At 42.9% G+C, this 20123-nt stretch overlaps 1 protein-coding gene across 1 annotated transcript in view; it reads right to left on the bottom strand.

Moving 5' to 3' along the window:
• RASA1 (RAS p21 protein activator 1) overlaps positions 1-19889 on the bottom strand; it is a 75020-nt gene extending 55131 nt beyond the window's left edge. Inside the window, exons 1-4 of the mRNA XM_033086903.2 lie at positions 19457-19889; positions 4841-4990; positions 1708-1843; positions 891-961 (exon numbers count right to left, since the gene is read on the bottom strand). Of these exons, the coding sequence (XP_032942794.1) occupies positions 891-961; positions 1708-1843; positions 4841-4990; positions 19457-19842 (743 nt within the window). The 5' untranslated portion in view covers positions 19843-19889. The remainder of the gene's footprint in view (positions 1-890; positions 962-1707; positions 1844-4840; positions 4991-19456) is intronic.
• Between the last annotated feature and the right edge of the window lie 234 nt (positions 19890-20123).

Genomic DNA, 20123 nt, shown 5'->3' on the forward strand with positions numbered 1-20123 from the left:
AGGAGATGTTCTGCTGATGGGCCATCCATTGAAGCCAGGTGGGGCATTGTTCTTTATCTTTTCACAACTCATTCTCCCTCCAGCAAGTCATTTTCTGTTAATGGCCCATTGAGTCCCACTGTGTGACTGATAAAATTACTCCATCCCACCAGAAGTTGCTCCAGCCAGGGGGAAGGGCCCAACATTTCTTACCAAAATAAAACAGAGGTGTGGGGGACACCAAGCTAGCCCCTTTCTCCAGTGAACTCCAGAGGGAAGCTGGATTTTTTCCACATCACCACTGGACCTCTGGAAGGAAGCTGCACCTTCGACAGGACCACCGTTTCAACTTAACCACACCTGTCACTACAAAAGGACTACAGCCACCATTTAACTGAACTGCTGCCAACACCCTGGTTGACAGGGTGTCAGGTTGTACTCTGACTTTGTCAGGGTTTGGGGTCTGTTTCTTTGTAGCACTGTATTTCTATTTTAATTTCCCTAGTAAAGAACTGTTATTCCTAATTCCCATATCTTTGCCTGAGAGCTGTTTGATTTCAAAGTTATAATAATTTGGAGGGAGGGGGTTTAGATTCTCCATTTCAAAAAGAGGCTCCTGCCTTTCTTAGCAGGCACCTGTCCTCCAAACTAGGACAAAATTATAACATTACTAATTTTAATTCTATGTACCTAATGTACCTTCCCTTAGAATTAACACAAACAAATACACTAAGAACAAAATGTCTAATTCTTATTTCCAACCAAAGAAAAGAGAGATACAATCCTATAATCTAACCGTGTCAAGTTTAAGATGCAACTGGAAAATATTTGCATTGAAACACCGACCTAAATTGCTACTATTTATAAACACTCTTGAGAACTTCACAGTTACTACTGTTATTCAAACATACCTTATTTCATCAGTTTCTGGCACTTTGGTGTAAGGTAGAATTGCTCGAACTCTCCTTCTGTCTTCCACAGGCTACAGTTTAAAAGAGAGCAGTGGTTTTTTTCTCTATACTGTGTACTGTATATTCTATACTGTAGAATCTTTCTCCCCAGCATGATGCTATTCTGAGGTTAAGAACTGGTAACATCACTTATATTGGCCTTGCCAGTTTTATATTTCCAAAGTTCAAAACCACTGTCGAATAGAAACACGTAAGTTGTTAGCTAAGAGAGTGCTTATTTAATTCTTTTTCCACTTTGAATGGAGGAAATGTCCAGAATATTAACATTGAGAAATATCTTTCAAGTTTTAGATTTTGTTACAGGGGATATTTTGCAGATTTTTGTTTCATTTTTATTACCTTTCTTGTCTTAAGGATGGGTAAGTGAAAGAAACCTTGGTGATCTCCAGGACGCATATTTGAAACCATTGTTAAATATGTCACAGAACAGTGAAGGTTACATTACAATGATGCTCTTTATTAGCAAATAAATCAGTATGTTCTTGTTTTTACCTGTCTACTTAAAATGATGTTACCACACTGTGTGATAGCTGCAATACCTCTCTCTTCTTCATCGCGTATTTTTATTAAATAGCAAATTTTTTAATCATTACTTTGCATCAGTAAAAATGCATTTTTATTCTCCTTATAGTTCCACATATGTCTATACAAAACTACAGGAAACTTTGTAAAATTTTTTTCCCAAAGAAAATTCTGAATAGTGATTAAAGTTACAATATTTTAGTAAATTAGCCTTCAGAATTTTTATTTTACTTGCCTCTGGAGGTGCTACTGGAAATAACAGCTTTTCCCCTTTCAGCAAGCAGGACACATGACTGTAATAACCGATCAGGTCTGAGAGTGAAGCAAAGCGACGCCCACCAATGTAATAGTCTCCACACATGGCAATAATCCTATTAATTTAAAAAAACAGAAGCTTGACATAAGAAAAGGTTTTGCTACCTACTATTTTTTTTACAAAAGGACATTAGGACCATGTTTAATTCTTAAAACAGTGCCTATATTCAGTAAAATGCAGTATTACTACTCTGTAAGCATATAAATAAACCTAATGTATATTTTGTCAAAAATATTCATATATATTATATGATCCACCAGTTTTTTATCTAAAGAAAGTGTTGATTCACAGAAAAAGACAGTACATTTGTCAGAATTAAAAGACACCAAAAAGAAGGAAAATATAAGCATGAACATCCAGTAAAACTGAAATTATGCACTAGAGTACACAATAGCATTATTACCTGTATCATGCACAACATACACCTTTTGTAATAGGCATAAACTGAACAAAGTAGCAAGTACTTTAACAAATTACAGTAATTTCACGACTATAAGGCGCACCCTTATGACTAAAATTTTTCCCTAAACCCGGAAGTGCGCCTTATAGTCCGGTGCGCCTTATCTGATCTACAAAGTTGCGAAATTTGCCACCCCGGAAGTGAGAGCCGCAAGGGGGGCGGCGCCGCGGGAGCACCGAGTAGCCATGGTGGGGCAGCCGCGGGCAGCCCCAGGCATGGGGAGCAGCGTGGGTTGGAAGGCAGAGGGCGGCCCCAGGCAGCCCCAGGCACGGGGAGCAGCACGGGCTGGAAGGTAGAGGGCGGCCCCGGGCAGCCCCAGGCACAGGGAGCAACGCGGGCTGGAAGGCAGAGGGTAGCCTTGGGCAGTCCCAGGCATGGGGAGCAGCGCGGGCTGGAAGGTGGGGGGCAGCCCCAGGTGGCCCCAGGCACGGGGAGCAGCGCGGGCAGGGAGGCATTACTACTTTGTTACTTTGTTGTGCGCGGCGGCCTGAGCCGAGGGGCCACAGCACGATAGGGGTCGACGGGACCGCAGTGCTGGGGGCAGCGGCCCCACAGCTGATAGGGGCAGGCGCGGTCAGCAGGGCTGCGGTGCTGGAGGCAGCAGGGCCACAGCCCGATAGGGGCCGACGGGACCGCAGTGCTGGGGGTAGTGGCGCCACAGCTGATAGGGGCAGGCGCGGCCAGCGGGGCTGCGGTGCTGGAGGTAGCGGGGCCACAGCCCGATAGGGGCCGATGGGGCTGCAGTGCGCCGAGCCGAGCGAGGGATGGGAGGCAGGGCAGTGGCGCCACCGAGCCGAGCAAGGGACGGGCGGCAGGGTTGCTCCACGGAGCCGTGAGGGGGAACAGCACGGTGCCACAACGGAACCGCAAGGCGGAACGGCATGGCAGCGGAGCCGATCTGAGCGAGGGACAGGCCGCAGGGCGGTGGCACCGCCGAGCCGAAGCAAGGGAGGGGCGGCATGGTGGCCGCGCCGCTGAGATGGGCGGCACGGCAGGAGTGCCAAGCCGAGCGAGGGACGGGCAGCATGGCGGCGGCCCCGCCGAGCCGAGTGAGGGACAGGTGGCACAAGCAGGAGCACCAAGCCGAGCGAGGGATGGGCGGCATGGCGGCGGCGCCGCCGAGCCGAGCGAGCGACGGGCAGCAGGGCGGCCACGCCACCGAGCCGAGCAAGGGGACAGGCGGCATGGTGGTGGCGCCGAGCCCAGTGAGGGACAGACGGCATGGCAGGAGCACCGAGTCGAGCGAGGGAACGGCACGGCAGCTTCGCGGAGCCATGAGGGGGAACAGCACCACGGCAGAACAGAGCCGCAAGGGGGAGGTGGCCCCGCGGCTGCGCTGAGCCAAGCCAGTTGGCATTGGGGGCGGGCGGGAGTGCCAGGGCCCACTGCACGGGGAGGGCGCCTGGGGTTGCCTTTGAAAGTCTACACCGATCTGTGAAAAATGTTTCCAAATTGAGCCCCTGCCAGTAAACTCCACGATCGCGGGTTTTCGTTACTAATTCGTTACTTTGTTGCGCGTGGTACGGATCTTTGCAGCAAAAAAAAAGTGCGCCTTATAGTCCGGTGCGCCTTATCTGATCTACAAAGTTGCAAAATGTGCTGGCTCCCGGGGGGTGCGCCTTATAGTCCGGTGCGCCTTATGGTCGTGAAATTACTGTACTACACTTCTAGACTATACAATGCAGAAAACAAAAACCATCAAAAATTAGCCATTTTGTTACAGTTAGTTTAGCATCTATATTAAAAGTTAAGAAATTACTTTGGACTAATCAAAGTATCTCGTTAAACTCAATCTAAAAATTTGGTATCTAATGGGGAAAAAAGCTCACATAACCATTTCAGTAGATTAACAAAACAGAGACTTCTAACAAAACAGTTTATTTTTTCCTTTAACGTTTGTGTATTTGCTTCAAGAAGAGATTTTTTATGCATAATTTGAATTAAGCTGTTTCTTCCAAGAAGCAACGTAAAATTCATACAAAGATGACTCTTCAGATATTAAATCCAAGCTCATAAGCATATACCAATGCAAGGGGAGTCAGAAAATGCTCACAACAAATGCCGTAAGCTGTTCCCAGCAAACCTTTTGATTACTAAATATAAAATCCATTGGTGTTTTTTGCTTTGGGATTTTTTTGTGGTTTTTTAAAAAATTTGCTTGGTGGTGTTTGTTTCAGATGAGTGTTTGTTTGTTTTGGGTGGGGTTTTCTCCCCTCAAAATTAAGAAAGCAACCAGATGTGCTAGAACTCTAACTGTGCTAATTACAATGATTACTAAGGAACAGACACAAAACAATCTCCTTGACTGACTAATGAAAACTACATCGTGCTTTAAGTCTATTCAAACCACTTTAGGTAAGCTTCTCTATCCAGATATTTTTGGTTCCCTCACATTTCCATTCTTCACCGTATAAAGTAATTTTAAAGCAGCATCATGTTTTAAAACAATAAAAAACAAGTAAAAAGCTGTACAATGAAAGCATAAAGAGTCTAAAATACTGCATTATAATACAATCACTGCTGACTTTATTCGTGTACTGAAACAAAAAGTAGATAGATCACAGTATTCAAAATAAAACACTTAATTCTCACCTAAAATGATTGACATTTGCTTTACTAAGGAATGAAAGCACAAATGAACCTGGTCTCCGATCACTCTCTCGAATAAGGTAACTTCCAGGTTTTCCCGCTTGTCGAAGACGTTCTTCTGCAATTGTTCTGTCAAGTTTTCCATGATACCACCTGAAGAAAGAGCAACAATGTGTGTCCTTAGAACTTAAGTGTTTCCTTTGCTCTCACAAAACAGACCCAGGAAAGGAAGAAAATCTTCCATTCAATACACATATAACAGCAATATATATATTAATATATCCCACAAATTAGAGATCACAGTCTCTTAACCCTGAACAGGCTATATATATTTTGTCCCATTCGACACTTTCATATCAAGTGTACCAGAAGACATTTATTACCTGGTAAAGCATTTAAGGAAAAATTTGTTTTCTAAAATAAAAATACTAAGTTAATTTCTGAGTGCAACTAAATTCAGTGTCACTAAGCCTATACATAAAATGTTACCTTCTGATGGCAAAAAACCACTGTATTTTACAGCTCGCTCTGCATTAGTTAATGTACCAAATTACACTGTACTACCAGTAACAGAAATAAACATTAACAACAAATTTAATACAAACTACAGTAAAGTAGTCAATATTGAGCAATGATAAAACAAATCGTAATATCCTCAGGAGAGCTCTGTAGCTTTCACACATCTTTAAAAAGATAGGGTACACACTTAAGTGCGAACTTGTATAATACCATTAGAATACGCAAAATGGTTGTCCAGAAATCACTGCATTTTTTCAGACAGCAGAGTTTCATCAATAGATAAAAAGTTTATTCAAGCAATATACAATTTAGGAGCACTGAAAGACATCACTGTCTTATAACCCATCCTGCTATCACCAGTATTCAGTATTATAGAAATATACACTCTGCAACTTCCCATCATTATCATCAAGGACTCTGATAGCAAACAGTAAAGACTTTTACAAAACCACAGTATTCAATCTCATTTAAGAATATTGACTAATCTAACAAGCACTAATGAAAGATTTTAAGATCTCATGCTATATTATCAGTTACAAAGGAAGATCCATCCAATAGTGCTGTACAAAGAAAATATAACAGAAATTAGTAAAACACATACTCCTAATATAATCAGAGAATAGAGCACAGAAAACTCTGAAGGATATAAACAGACTATCATAATTTCTGAACTGAAATAAAGTAACCCCCCAGATACTTTGATTTTAAGCTTCAATAAGGTATTCCGAAAAAATACATCACAAGAAACCACCTCTACAAGTTTTCTAAGTCAAGATCTACAACTTAAATGTTTTGCAATCAAAACAACTTCAAGTTTAATGTTTTCAGTCAGAAGTAATGCTAACCATAGAGATTGTTAATCGATGCAAAAGGAATTGCTATGTATGATGTACTAAGAGTTTCATGAAAGGAATTAAGGTTTGGATAGGAAGGTATCACACTAAAAACCTGTCTAGCTTATTCATATATAAGTTGCCAAGTGATTGACTTACAAGTGCCAGCACTCAAAGCTCTAATTCACTACTACTTAGATATATGTTCTCTATCATTGTCAAACATTAATTGTCAAACTAATTTCTCATCAGTCACCTCTGCTTGTTTGCCTAATCCTACCTAGGAACACTTCTATATTTCTAACATTAGCTTTGCATGTTTTTAAATGCTGACAATCCACTACCTACACAATGTTTTGAGCAAACATAATTCTGAATCACAGCTAGTACTCTAACAATGCCACTGCTGTTATGACATGCACTGAGAGTAAGTAGCTTTGCTAGTGTATGTTATGAAATGATTTAACTATAAAATGTTCTATCAATTATAGATCACAATTCACCTGTTTAACTCATGTGCTTGAATAAACTTGTGTAATTGTTCTTTATTTTGCTTCTAAGAGAATACCAATAAAAGGCTTCCATGTTTCGGAAACCTGCCAAAACTTGCATGAAAATATTCCTATCTGTCAGTTTATTTCAAAACCAGCATGTTCAAAACTCCAACCCTATCTATCACAATTTAATTACAGGAAGCAGACAGAACAAAGACCCAATATCACAAAGAGCTTCTATATCCACAGAAGCAACATCCAGGTGGGGAGAAGAATACCACTTCTACAGTGAGTGGCCGACAACCATATGCCAAGTCATGAACCTCATGGAATGAGCTACACTAGTCAGAGCTGTGACCTCTGGTCCACACACAAACAAATGATCCTATATTTTCCCATGCTCCATGGAAGCTGCTGGGTAGTCACACCAGCCCCATTAGGCCCAGCCAGCCCTTTCCACTGTGAGGAGGAATGCAGTTACACTGCATCCCTTTAGCAAGTTCACAGTATAGCTCTACAGCTTCTGGCCCCCAACACAGTCCCAACATCACAAGGTCCATGCAAGGAACAAGCCATTCACAAAGAAGTAGCAGATAGTGAATGTACCATACGGAAGAAGGCAGCTGCTCTTATGTGTGGAAGTATGTCACACTGTACAACTAAATCTTTATTTACATATTTCCTTTTTTCGTCTGAGAAATGCTTTGCTGCTCTACTAAAGGATTCTGCTCTTACTGTACAGTACATTTTTTTCTTAGGAACACAGTAGGTAAGGGAGAAGAGAATGCAAGAGAAGTGTTGAAGGGGAGTAAAAGCGAGTTTCAGCAACTTAGTACAAATATAGATGCTGATAACAGCTGTAGATTTCTCTATTTCCATCTTAAAAAGCTACAGTGCAGAGCAAAAACAGTCTTCAAATGCCACATTCACTTCACTCAAGGTTCTTCTAACTTATACCATGGTGCTTCAAGAAAACATGTAGTAAGAATGGAGGACTTGTAGGAATCATGGTCAGAGCTCCTCTGAGTTCAGATTTCGTTAGTGCCTTTCACACATTAGAGATTTTTGCCACCACCTCAGACTATGAGCTCTGTTTCAATTAGAGGCAAAGAGAGAAAAGATTACTTTGAACTGGGAAAATCCTCAGTATCAAAAGACACAAAAATCTCAAGGTATTTCATGAAGACAGGGGACAAAAATTAAACAAAACATCCTGAATTATTGTTTTTGTCTTCTTATTCTAATGATTAACATCAACCATCCTCCTCTCAAGCCTTCCATGTGAAGATTGTCTTGGGGGCTTGGATCATGGTGATGGGGGTATCCCACAGTCATTTGTGCCAGGACGTGTCTGTCTTCCCTCGGGTCCTCCACAGCTCAGTGAATATCACAAGAGGTGTAAACTCAGCCTGGGATCCTGTAGGGCTCAGGGACAGGACTGCCCCTTCCCTTCAGCAATTGAGGAGAGGGACCACGTGGGTGACAGTGAGTGTGGCTGGCCTGAGATATTCTTACGTGGTTTTCGGCAGTACGACCAAAACCTCATTCCTTGCTGCAAGGGAGCCCGGAGCCAATGCCTGGGTGCTGCTGGAAGCCATCACTACGTGGGAAGGTCCCACTCTTTTATCAGAGTGCCCCAGTCGGCCACAAGACAGCGCCTGGCGCTTCTGTGCCTTACCGGAGCCCGCTAGCACCCTCTAACGGCTGCAAGGCCGTCACTGAACCTGTCGCCCCACAGGAGTCACCTGCGTGCCCTGCCCCGTCATGCTCATAACCACACAAAAAGGGAAAAGGGGCACTTAACATGAGAAAATTTCGGAATTTCGGCGGTGTCTGCTAATTTGTTTGTTCTGATATATATATATATATATATATATATACACATATTTTCCAGTAGAGAACTATTACTCCTTTTCCCTCATTTTTGCCTGGAAGTCTCGTAAGTTTTCAAGTCACAGTAATTTGGAGGGAAGGGTTGTTTTCCCTTTCAGGAAGGTTTCCACCTTCTTTGGCAGATTGTCTGGCAGACGTTATCCTTAGTAGATTTTAAACCACGACAAGATTCAATGCTTCTATTCACCACTGAAGTTTCATTAGTCTTATAGCTTCTCCCAGCCTAAAATGCACTCCTGGTTTTATAATTTTTTATCCAGACCTTGTTTCTTATCACTTTATTCCCCATTTCTGTGCTATCTGTAAGGTGTGATACTGCTTTCTATGCAACTAATTTGTAGATATATGACTAAACTAAATTTCTGTTAGATTTTACTACATTCATCTCCTTCTTCCACCTTGTTAGTTATTCAGTAGTTACCAACTTTTGACCAAGTTTTCGCAGTTCTCCACATCACAAAACATTGCTAGCATAGAAAGATCTGCAAATATACTAGAATGGATGCACCTTTAAGATAAGCAGTTGAAATTAATTTCTAGACAAGGAAGTGTTCTTTGTCCAGTGTGCATGACCCTGAGCGTTACATACAATTCTAGAAACATGAAGATTTTCATCCCTTTTGCTTTCCTATGCATTTTTCTAAGAGGCACTTAAGCACATCCATGTAAGCCTAACAAAGACTCATCCTGCTTTTCTTATACGACTGTTCCAAAAATCTCCCCAAAACAGCACGGAAAAACTGAACAGTGCTGCACTACAAGACTAGGAACCAGCCAACTAACATGGAAAGTCACCATTACAGGCAGTCTTTAGCACACTAGCTGTGCCAATCTGTTAACTGTGGGACACACCTCTGCCTCGCACACACCTGCACAAAAAAGCCATTAAAACTCAGCAGAGTTTGTCAGCTCTGAGCTAGAACTAAACGAATGAACTGAAAACCTCAGTATGTCTTCACAGAGAGACCATGAAAACATGAAATAGCAAGGCAAGTCTACAGTAAAATGAATAATGCATTTAAATAATTTCACGAAGGGCAGAAAGCTTCTCAAAGTTTCAATTGCTGTAGCAAACAAAGCCGTAACTTTAGAAGAGACATAGGTGCGACAACATATGGCATACTATTCAACACTGAGAAGAATGACTGCCTATCCCATTTTCACAAGAATCGCCAACAAGCAAGTGAAATACAGCTAAACTTCATGAAAAATACCTCTTGAAATAGCTGGAATTTTTATTACTGAAGAATCAGATTAGGAAATTACCTCTGGAACTCATTAAAGGCCTTAGCAAGAAACTCTCCATTTTTACATGCTAGGTATCTATGCCCTCAGTTGAAAAATACACCTTTTTGGAGTAATTGGTTCTGAAACAATGTCAATAAGGCCACATCAATGAGTAGGTACTCTTGACAATAACTAAGGAATTGCTAAGATGTTTTTCAATTTGTCTGCCATTACCCCCATTAAATGTATCAGAGGCTCTTTCATTTTCCTCCTCCTCCTTGCACCTCACCCTCTAATCAAACACAGGTTTTGGTTTTGTTCTCCCCTCCCACCACCTCCTGCAAGCTGGATTGTTTCAAGAAAGAGATGTGACAAATCTACAGATAGATTAACTGCTTCTATAATGAGAAAACCTTGACAGTTTTTTGTACACTAGAAATCAAACCGTCACCTGAATTGTGAACATTTGAACACATTCAAATCATCCAACATGCACTAGGAGCAACAGTGTATATAAGCTAGAATACAATCCATATAGAAAAAATCCCACAGTGTAACATTAAAAAAATTGTGCATAAAACTGAGAAAAAAAATCCCACCTGTTTCTACACTGGAACATAGGTTGAGATGATTACTATAGAAGCATGGTATCATGCTGGTTTTAGAGGAATAAAGACATTTCTCTAGCATAGTTTTTGTTTTATTTTAAAGAATGGAAATAACAAAAAAATCCATAGATGCTTAGAAAGCACAAAAATCCATGCAAGAAAAAAACAGAGGGAAAAACCTGGTTTGAGTAAGATAATGCAAGCAATTCCTTCATGTTCAGTATTAGGCAAGTATCCAACCTTGAATCTTGTAACATCTCTAGGGCTAACTCTACTAACAGATGGCAATATTGAGAAGAAATTAACTGATTTATGATCATTCCTGAATTTTATAAACAGAAAATATAATGCCATTTATCTACAAAATAACCATACAAAGCCTAATAAACCATAAACAGAATTTCTTTTATACAGGTAAACATTTACACACGGATGCATAATTTTAGGGAAAGCAAGAGGTAGACTTAAAATAGTAACAATAAAAAAGATCAAAATTTCAGAGCAACATCCTACACAAATCTACACATAATTACCATATGATTCCTGAGTTGATTATCATAAGTCGGCTAAATCTAAATGGTGATCATGCCACTCCACCCAGTCGTGCAGCTGCAGCTGGAGTACTGTGTCCAGTTCTGGTCTACATAATCCAAGAAAAATGTGAATACGCCAGAGACGACCAAAAGGAGGGACACTAAATGAACAAAGGGTTACAGGACCTGTCCCATGAGGAATGAATGAGCTAGGCCTCTCCTCTCTGAAGAGGCAAATGCTCAGGGGCATCTCATCACAATTTTCCAACAGTTAAAATCATTCACTGAACCAATTTCCCTCAGTAGGAAGAAAATCTCACTGAAAGTTTTCTAGATGTGATTGGACAGGTTGCAAGATAATCTCAGTTATACTCCCTGTCCCCCAAAAGGCTAGGAAATAAGAATTTTCAAGGTCTGTCCCAGTCAGGGCTGATTTATGATTCTATGATTCTATATATTCCAACTATGATGAAATTTTATACTCACAAAACCCCACAAACTATTAGCACTTGAGTATGAACAACTATTGCTATTTCAGTTTAGCAAAAAACAGAACATCAACAGAAAAAATGGTATAGTGTGAAGTTGGCTGAAAAGTAGCTGAAAATACTGAAATTTGAACACAAAAATTAGTTTTCTGGGACTGATCTTCATAAGAATCAGACTGTAACTTGCCATAACACTGTGTATGCTAAGTGTCCTGGAAACCTCAGTACTCCATTCCTGAAATATGACTGAAGCTTTGAAATGAGTCTAGCAGCACTGGGTACATTAATTTATACACGTGAATAATTATAATAAAAATACACCTCAGATGAATAGCTAGATATTTCAAGCAAATTATTAAATATTTAAGAGGCACTGTTAGTTACTTTAGAAACACCTTTTTAAAGGCAGATTCCTGAGCTTTCACCAGAGAAATTAAGATATGTGCCTATACAGGAAGTAATGAAATATTCTTCTTGTCAACCTAAAAATTTCTTGTACTTCCATTACTAATCTCACCTATTAGCAACTGTCCTGACTTTATTCCTGACTAATTACAGTAGGAGGTTTCAGCAAACAGGTCCTGTAACATGGATCCTCACCTATAAACAGTATGTTTATACACATGGATAGAATCACTTGAGTTGAGATGACCACTGGGGATCATCTAGTTCAACCTTGCCCCCCTTCCACTCTCAGCTCAGGTAGGATCAGCTACATCTGGTTGCTCAGGGCTGTCTTCCATTGGATCATGAGTATCTTCAATGATGGAGATTCACAACCACCCTGAGCAATCTCTGCCACTGTTTGACCACCTTCACCATAAAAAATTGCAAACAAAACAACAAATAAACAAACAAAACCATCCTGTTGTATTTAAATGGAAATTCAAGTTTTTCCATTTGTCTCCATTGCCTCTTGCCTTGTCACCTCACACCACTGAGGTCAACCTGATACTCTCATCTCAACCCTTCCCACATGATTTTTATACTCATATTTAAGACCCACTCAACTTTCCCTTCTCCAGGTTCAACAGACCCAGATCTCTCTGTATCTCTTTATCTGACATACGGTACCTTCATCACCCTGACAGCCTTGCACAGAGTAACACTATGTCTGATACGTCCCACCAGGGCTGAGCTGAGCAGAGCGGAACAATCATCCCTCTCAAGCTGCTGACAATACTCCTCCCAGTGACACTCAAGACACCATCAGTCTTCTTCTTCACACAGGTACACTGCTGGCTTTGTTCACATCCTCACGCCCACATGCTTCTCCGCGGAGATGCTTTCCAGCTGTTTAGCCCCACCACGTGCTTGGGTTACTACTCACCAGCCAGAGATTTGTGTTTCCTTTGTTTAACTACACAAGATATCCTGCCACCCAATTCTCTAGCCTGTCCACATCACTTCGGATGTCAGCACAACTACCTGGTGTTTCAGCTACAGGAATTTCACGAATACAAGCCGCAGCAATTTGATAAAAATTTTGGTGGAAACCCGGAAGTGCGGCCAATATTCGGGGTGGCTAATATATGAACAATATTCTAAAAGCTGCCAACACGGAAGTGAGATCCCGCAGCAGCCCCAAGCCAAGCTGGAGCCCGGCTGGCCCCGGCAGAGGTGGGAAAGCCTGGCAGAGGCGGGGCCAGCAGTGCTGGGGGCGGGCGGCTGAGCCTGAGCCAGCAGGGCGGGGCAGGGGGGGGGGGCGGCAGAGCCCGGGCCAGTAGGGCGGGGGAGCCCAGTAGAAGCGGGGCTGGCAGTGCACGGGAGCCAAACTGCATAGGGGAGGATAGCAGAAGCAGGAAGCCCAGCGGGCAGGGCTGCCCAGTGGCGGGGAGAAGCCCGGCAGAAGCAGGGCTGGCAGTGCACGGGAGCCAAACTGCATAGGGGAGGATAGCAGAAGCAGGAAGCCTGGCGGCGGCGAGAAGCCCGGCAGAAGCAGGGCTGGCAGTGCACGGGAGCCAGACTGCATAGGGGAGGATAGCAGAAGCAGGAAGCCCGGCGGGCAGGGCTGCCCGGTGGCGGGGAGAAGCCCGGCAGAAACGGGGCTAGCAGTCCACTGGAGCCAGGAGAACCGGGGCCAGCAGCGTGGGGAAGCCCGGCGGTGCAGGGGCCTGCAGTGCCGACCAGGGCGAGCAAACGCGGCAGCGGCGGTGCAGACGGGAGCAGGGAGCCAGGGAGCCTGGCGGCGGCAGCAGCACCGCCCGCAGGGCGAGCAAACGCGGCAGCGGTGGTGCAGACGAGAGCGGGGAGCCAGGGAGCCTGGCGGAGGCAGCAGCGGCGGTGCAGACGGGAGTGGGGAGCCAGGGAGCCTGGCAATAGCGGCGACAGCACCGCCCGCAGGGCGAGGAAATGCGGCAGCAGCGGTGCAGACGGGAGTGGGGAGCCAGGGAGCCTGGTGGCGGCGGCAGCGGCGGTGCAGACGGGAGTGGGGAGCCAGGGAGCCTGGTGGCGGCGGTAGCGGCGGTGCAGATGGGAGCAGGGAGCCAGGGAGCCTGGCGGCGGCGGCAGCAGCACCGCCCGGCCGACCCAGCCGAGCCGTAGCGCCAAGCCAGGCCACCCGCCCCTGTCGGTAACCATGAGCGGGTCGAGCCTGCCTGGCCCCGCCCCGAGCCAGTAAACCCCGCTATGCCGCGATCCTGTTACTAACTAGCAAATTTGTGAAAGCTGTGCACGGATTCTCGCTACGAACGAAAGTGCGGCTAATATTCGGGGTGCGGCTTATTTATTGACAAAGACATCAACATTGTCAACACACCGGAAGTGCGGCTTATACTCCGTGCGGTTTGTATTCGTGAAACTACTGTACTCCTCTTTTCAGTTTTGCATTATCTGCTAAGGGTGCATGCACTCTGTCCAAGTATCAAGATCACAGTATTGGCTCCTGGAAGCACCCTACTGGGGAATAACTCTAGTAATTTGCCTCTATCTGGACTTCAAGCTGATGATCACCATGCTCTGCTCCTAGTCATTCAACTAGCTTTCAACGCACCTCATGGACATTTACGTAACCTGTACTCTGTCAGTTTGGTTGCAAGGAGACAATGGAAGACAGTGTCCAAAGCTTTGCTAAAGTTATGGTAAGCTCTCTCACTTTCTCCCCCAAGTCAATGACTTATAAATCCATGCTGATTACTCTTCACCACCTTCAGCACTAATTATTATTTAAAGATAAACTAATTTAATAACAGAATCTTTTTTCTGCTCTATCACTATCAAGAGTGATAGAGTGGGTATTTCATATAAAAATAAAAACTACTAAGACCACCTTCAATCTTTAAATAGCATAAAGAAGTTAATAAAGTAGGTAAAGTATATAAACTCTGTCAAGTACTGTTAGATTTTACTGGTACTAACCATACTCTGGAGGGACACAGAGAAATGAACTCTGCAATACTTATGTGCAGCACAAACACTATGCTAAAACAAGATGCCTTCTCCTCCCTCCTACTGTGCCTACCAGCAAGACATATAACAAGATGCTTATTTTGTTTGGGAGAAAGGTATGAAATAAATTGGAAAACTACTATGGAATTTTATGAATTTATGCCTGAATCAAAATATGGAGTCCTGCACTGAAGAGACCTAAGCCCTCACCAGAAAATTTGTGTTCCTTTCCCTCTCACAATCACAAAACATATACACAAATACAGGTGAAAAAACACAGCATGGTATTCTGCCTTTCCATGGGGTAGGCTAGTAGATGAACTGCCAAAGTCCCACACTGATATTATGGGACTCAACTTACAACACAAAATAAAAACTAAAGAGCAGGTCAAGAGACTCCAGTCACTGTTTACTGGTGTTAACTAGAAATACTGACTCAAACTTCTGGCTTCAAATGCTATCCTACTTCTGATTTTATTTAACTGAAGTTTTCATCTACCTATGAACTAGCACACTCAGTTTACTTACTGCTTCACTTCCTGTAGCAGGTTAGGTACAATGTTGTTCCGCTGTGTTTAACCACTCACTTAAGACAGTACTTCTAACACCACACAAGCAGCCAGAAGTAGCCCAGAGTGCATTACCTATCAACTTCAGAAAAATAAGGTTCTCTCTTCCACGCATAACAGGGACTGATGAAAAAATTAATTAGCTAAAAATGAAAATATTCAATCCTAACTATATTAACTGTTAAACAAAGAAACTTCATACAGTACAATCTATTGACACTACATTTCATTTTTTTAATTAAAAAAACCTAACTGAACACACCAACATTACCTCCTCACAGTTTACAGTGCAACAGTTTCATTCATTAGTCTGGAAAAATGCCTTCTGCAAGTATTCAGAAAATTTTGTTCATGAGTTACTGAAACAAAAGCAGAACTCACAGCTTGCCATCTTGAACACTTACGTGAAGATACCAGAACTTGAGTCTAAGATAAGGCAGAAAAATGTTCTACTTTAATGCAATCCATTCATATGTAACATTTCTCTACCATCTTCATCTTCAGTGCTTTTTCTTGTTATTATGTTGCCCGAATAATCACCAAGAGTGACTGTAAGAATATATCTGCTTTGGGCAAGATTTGTTTTAACCAGACAGTATTTTGACAGACTGTTTCATTTTGTGTAGTTGATCACTTTCAGATTTCAACTGATTTCTATTTCAAACTGACAAGCACTGCTCAAAAAGCAACATATGAAAATGCCAGTTTTGCTGTAATACTGAAATGGCTCCTGCCACATTAATGCAACACTAGGATATAAAATAATTTTGTTAATTAAAATTTTAAATCAAATATATAACCGAATCAGCATTCATTCGTTAAATCCAAAGGCATTTCCTTACACTACGTGAGCTCTGTAAATGGGGAAAGCAAGAGAATATACAACCTAAACAAATGCAGAGCTGCCCACTTTATTACATAGTATCCTGTGTCTCCCACCTAGCATTAAGCTACAATGTAAACACACCATGCCGCGTTCCACAGAAACACACACAGAATAGAGAGAAGCCTCAAGTTATTTTCACTCCAGATCAAAGATTTTTTAAAATCAACCCTAGTGGGGAATTTTCAGACAGTGAATAAAGGTCTTACATGCTGGTATCCTCCTGAATATTAAAGAATATACACTAGAAGAAGACATACTCCCTGGACCTCCCTGAACAAACCACATTTATAACATCCTGTTGGGAAGTGCAGAACCTGTGTGTGCTTAATTTCCCATCTTTTCGTATTAGTTACTATGAAAGCCAGAATGTCAACTTCACACCATTGCAAAGCACACTCACATTTAAAAAAGCATTTGTAATACATTTACAGCCTAACTTGGAAGACCAGGAAGTCATATTTTGTCTAGTTCGTGTTTTCTTGTTTGCTTTGGGCTTGTTTTATTTTAATATGTAAAAAAAGCTCAGAGAAGTGATAACGTTGTGCCAAAGTTTATGCAGAATGTTTTATTTTATTCTTAGATGTCTATTCTAAGATTGGAGTTTGAACCTGGAAAAACCAGCAGCAATATTCACCAAATATTTCTCTCTGGAGAGAGAGTAGCCAAAATACAATGCATACCCATTGGAAAGCAAACTTAGTGAGTTGTTACTATTATAAAATAACATCTTTGCATTCTTATAGAGGAGAACAGTAATTTTTTATTATGGCAAGGTCAGGAGTGCAGAGCACTCTCAAATTTCAGATGTACACATAAGACACTTCAAGCAATGAAGACCAACACAGTCATGTGACAGAACTGAGGAATTATCTGTAAAATCACCCTGTATTTCTTCTATAAAAACTGAGTAAGAAGGAAGTGCTCAATGGTGGAGCTGACAATCACACTTAAACAAATGGAACAGCAGTCCTGTAATCACATCTAACCGGAGAGATTTAATACAAATTTAAACTGAATGAGCAGGTAGTCTTCTCAAAGACACATATTGGAGCTTCCCTTATATATGATGACAGATTAATTCTGATGTCTGGTTTTGGTAACAAATCAGGAGCTCAACTCTATGGAAGTGGATGGTATAACTACAAAGAAAGGGCATTTCCAAGATAAAACAGCAGTACTGAAAGAATAGAATTTACTATCAACATATACCAATTTCATGACTTAAGTGAGAATGGTAAAAACTGATGCCGCATAGCATAAATAAGAGATGAACAAAACGGAAGAAGGTTTCTAATTCAGACAACTTAAATATTTTATGGAAAAGTCACACACCAGGGATTAAAAATTACAAAGAAAAAGCTTAATCATTTGGAAGTACAAAGTTCTGAATCAATTTCTAAATGTGTTTTACTTCTTGTCTGTTTCAGTATTACATTCTTCAACAGAAGAACATTTAACTACAGAGGTATGCCCTGGTCCTGTGTAAGGTAAGTAGCCTTCTCAGCCAAGACAAAACCAGGACTGAAGTCTTCCCCTACCCAGTACTCTTTGCCAGAAACCTTAATATCCTTTTCTGAAAGTTAACCATGATGTTTGCACATTGTTACAGTATTGCACAAGAAATGTTTTGACTGAAAAATTCATTTAGAATTGTAGAACTAACAATTAATTAAGTACCAAAAAATAATTACTCATTAATTATTACCCTGCTTTACAAAAACACTGTAAAAAGCTTGATTTTTGGCTTTTTCCTTAGTTCTCTGAGGAACTTAGTCAGGTCTGATATAAACACTTTGAACTTTTCAGAGAGACAAACCAGAAAAGCAAAATCCTGTTCCTCACATGCTTGGCACACAATCCTAAAGAAGTAACTTTGTTTTTTACGTGCTTCTATTTCCCAGACTTCTATCTAAACTTCCTAATCCTAGTTCTAGCTCATTAGGGACTTCTACAAGTTTAAGACTATTCAAACAGTGTCTTCAGAAAACAAGGCTTTAATGTTTACACTCTTTCACACAACGTTCAGAAACTAAAAGGATAGAGGACTGCTATGAAGCCTGTCAAGGTAAGAGAGATTAATTTTAAAAGAAATCCTATGGTATTACCATTTTATGAGTTATTTAAAATCACAATGCCTCCTGAAATCCCTAAATCATGTAACAGAATGCAGAAGTTAACTCTGTCACTCAAGTTATGACAGAACTTACAAAAAGAACCCAAAATTCACATAGATTTTAATTTTATATTTCTTCCAACATAAACTGCCTCTAGTGCAAGATTCTTTCTATTACCAGCACTGCCGGAATCCAAATTAACCTGATGTGAGGATAAATACAATAAAATCTAACTACAAGTTCACAGTTTAGTCCAAATATCTCCTCTCTCCAAGCATAATCTAAATGAAAACAACTTTAAATTGGCTGAGCAGCAAGGCAGTTAAAACATTTATTGAAATATCTCTGTTAACGCTTTTTAAATTAGAAATTATTTTAATTTATTTTAAATCTATTATTCGAGACTGTCTGAATTTTTAAAAAGATCCAACATGGGGGCATTACTTTGGCTGTGTTGCTGTATCAAATGAAAAAGATAAGTAACCCTTTTTTTTTCCAGCAGAAAGCAATGCAATATAAAATGATATCATGGTAATAAAAGTATTTTATGCCATGGATAGGGTTTTTATATCTATTTAAGGGTTTTTATATCTATTTACAGATATTAAGTTTATTGCTCTACTGAGAAGGGGCTACCAGTGACTAGAAAAGTCTCCCCAACAGGTAGTTTAAACCACAATCAGAATAGCTCACTCTGGCAGCCTGCAGTATTGCTACGAAAACTTACAAAAAACTCAACCGCCTTTTTCCATGAGCTGATCCCACTCAGTACCGAAGCATCAGCTCTCGGTGAAGAGGAAGAAACCCGACCTCCCTGTTGCCGCTGCTGACCCTCCCGGGTTGTGGGTGGGCTGCCCTCCGCAGACGCCGGGCAGCGTCCCCGTGAACAAAACTTCCTGCTGGAACGGAACCGGAGGACGGAAAGAAAGTGAAGGGGTAGGTCGCAGAACTTTTTCGAGACTTCCAGCAGAGTTTGACACACACTTTCCCTGGCTACCGGTGAGGGCCCGGCAGCGCGGTACCCGCTCGCCCACCACAAGGATAAAGGCGGGGACGGTGGTTACTCACTGGTTGGTGGGGGGCGCGTTGAGCGGAATGGCCACCTCCTCTTCTTCGTATTCGGGCCCGTCCAGCGAATCTGCCTCGTCCACTGTCCCCAGCGCCCCGGCTAACGGGGTCGGCGGCGGCGGCAGCGGGGGGAAGCCGGAATCGGCAGCCCCAGTCGTCGCCAGAGGGGCTGGCCCCGCGCCCAGCTCCAGCAGCCCCAGAACCGAGCACAAAGCCGGCCCGCCTGGGGAGCCGCCGCCGACCAGGAAGGGGCCTTGCGGCTCTGGTGCCCGGCCCCGGCACAAGGCGGGGCAGTGCCCCAACTCCCCGGCGGCGGCGGTGGCTCCCACTGTCCCGGCTGCAGCGCCCGATCCGCCCTCCTCACCCGTGGCCTCGGCCGCCATCATCTTGAGCCTCGCCGGCCGCCTCACGCCGGGGAGGTGGCGACAAAGGGGTGCTTGCCCCTACCCCCACCCCGCCCCCCCCCTCCCCCCCAGCCCCGGCAGGCAGCGGAGCCGGGAGGTGGACGAAACTTCCCGGCGGAAACGGGTCGGGAACAGTGCCGGGTTGGGCGGGGGATGGGGTCGCTTCGCAGGGCCCCGCGCAGCTCCCTCCGCCCACGGCCGACCCGCGGAAGTCCCGCCCGCCTGCCTGGGGAGCTCCGCGCTTGCGCGGCACCTCTGCGCCT

Source organism: Catharus ustulatus, unplaced genomic scaffold (assembly GCF_009819885.2).
Source record: "Catharus ustulatus isolate bCatUst1 unplaced genomic scaffold, bCatUst1.pri.v2 scaffold_68_arrow_ctg1, whole genome shotgun sequence".
Classification (NCBI taxonomy): Eukaryota; Metazoa; Chordata; class Aves; order Passeriformes; family Turdidae; genus Catharus; species Catharus ustulatus.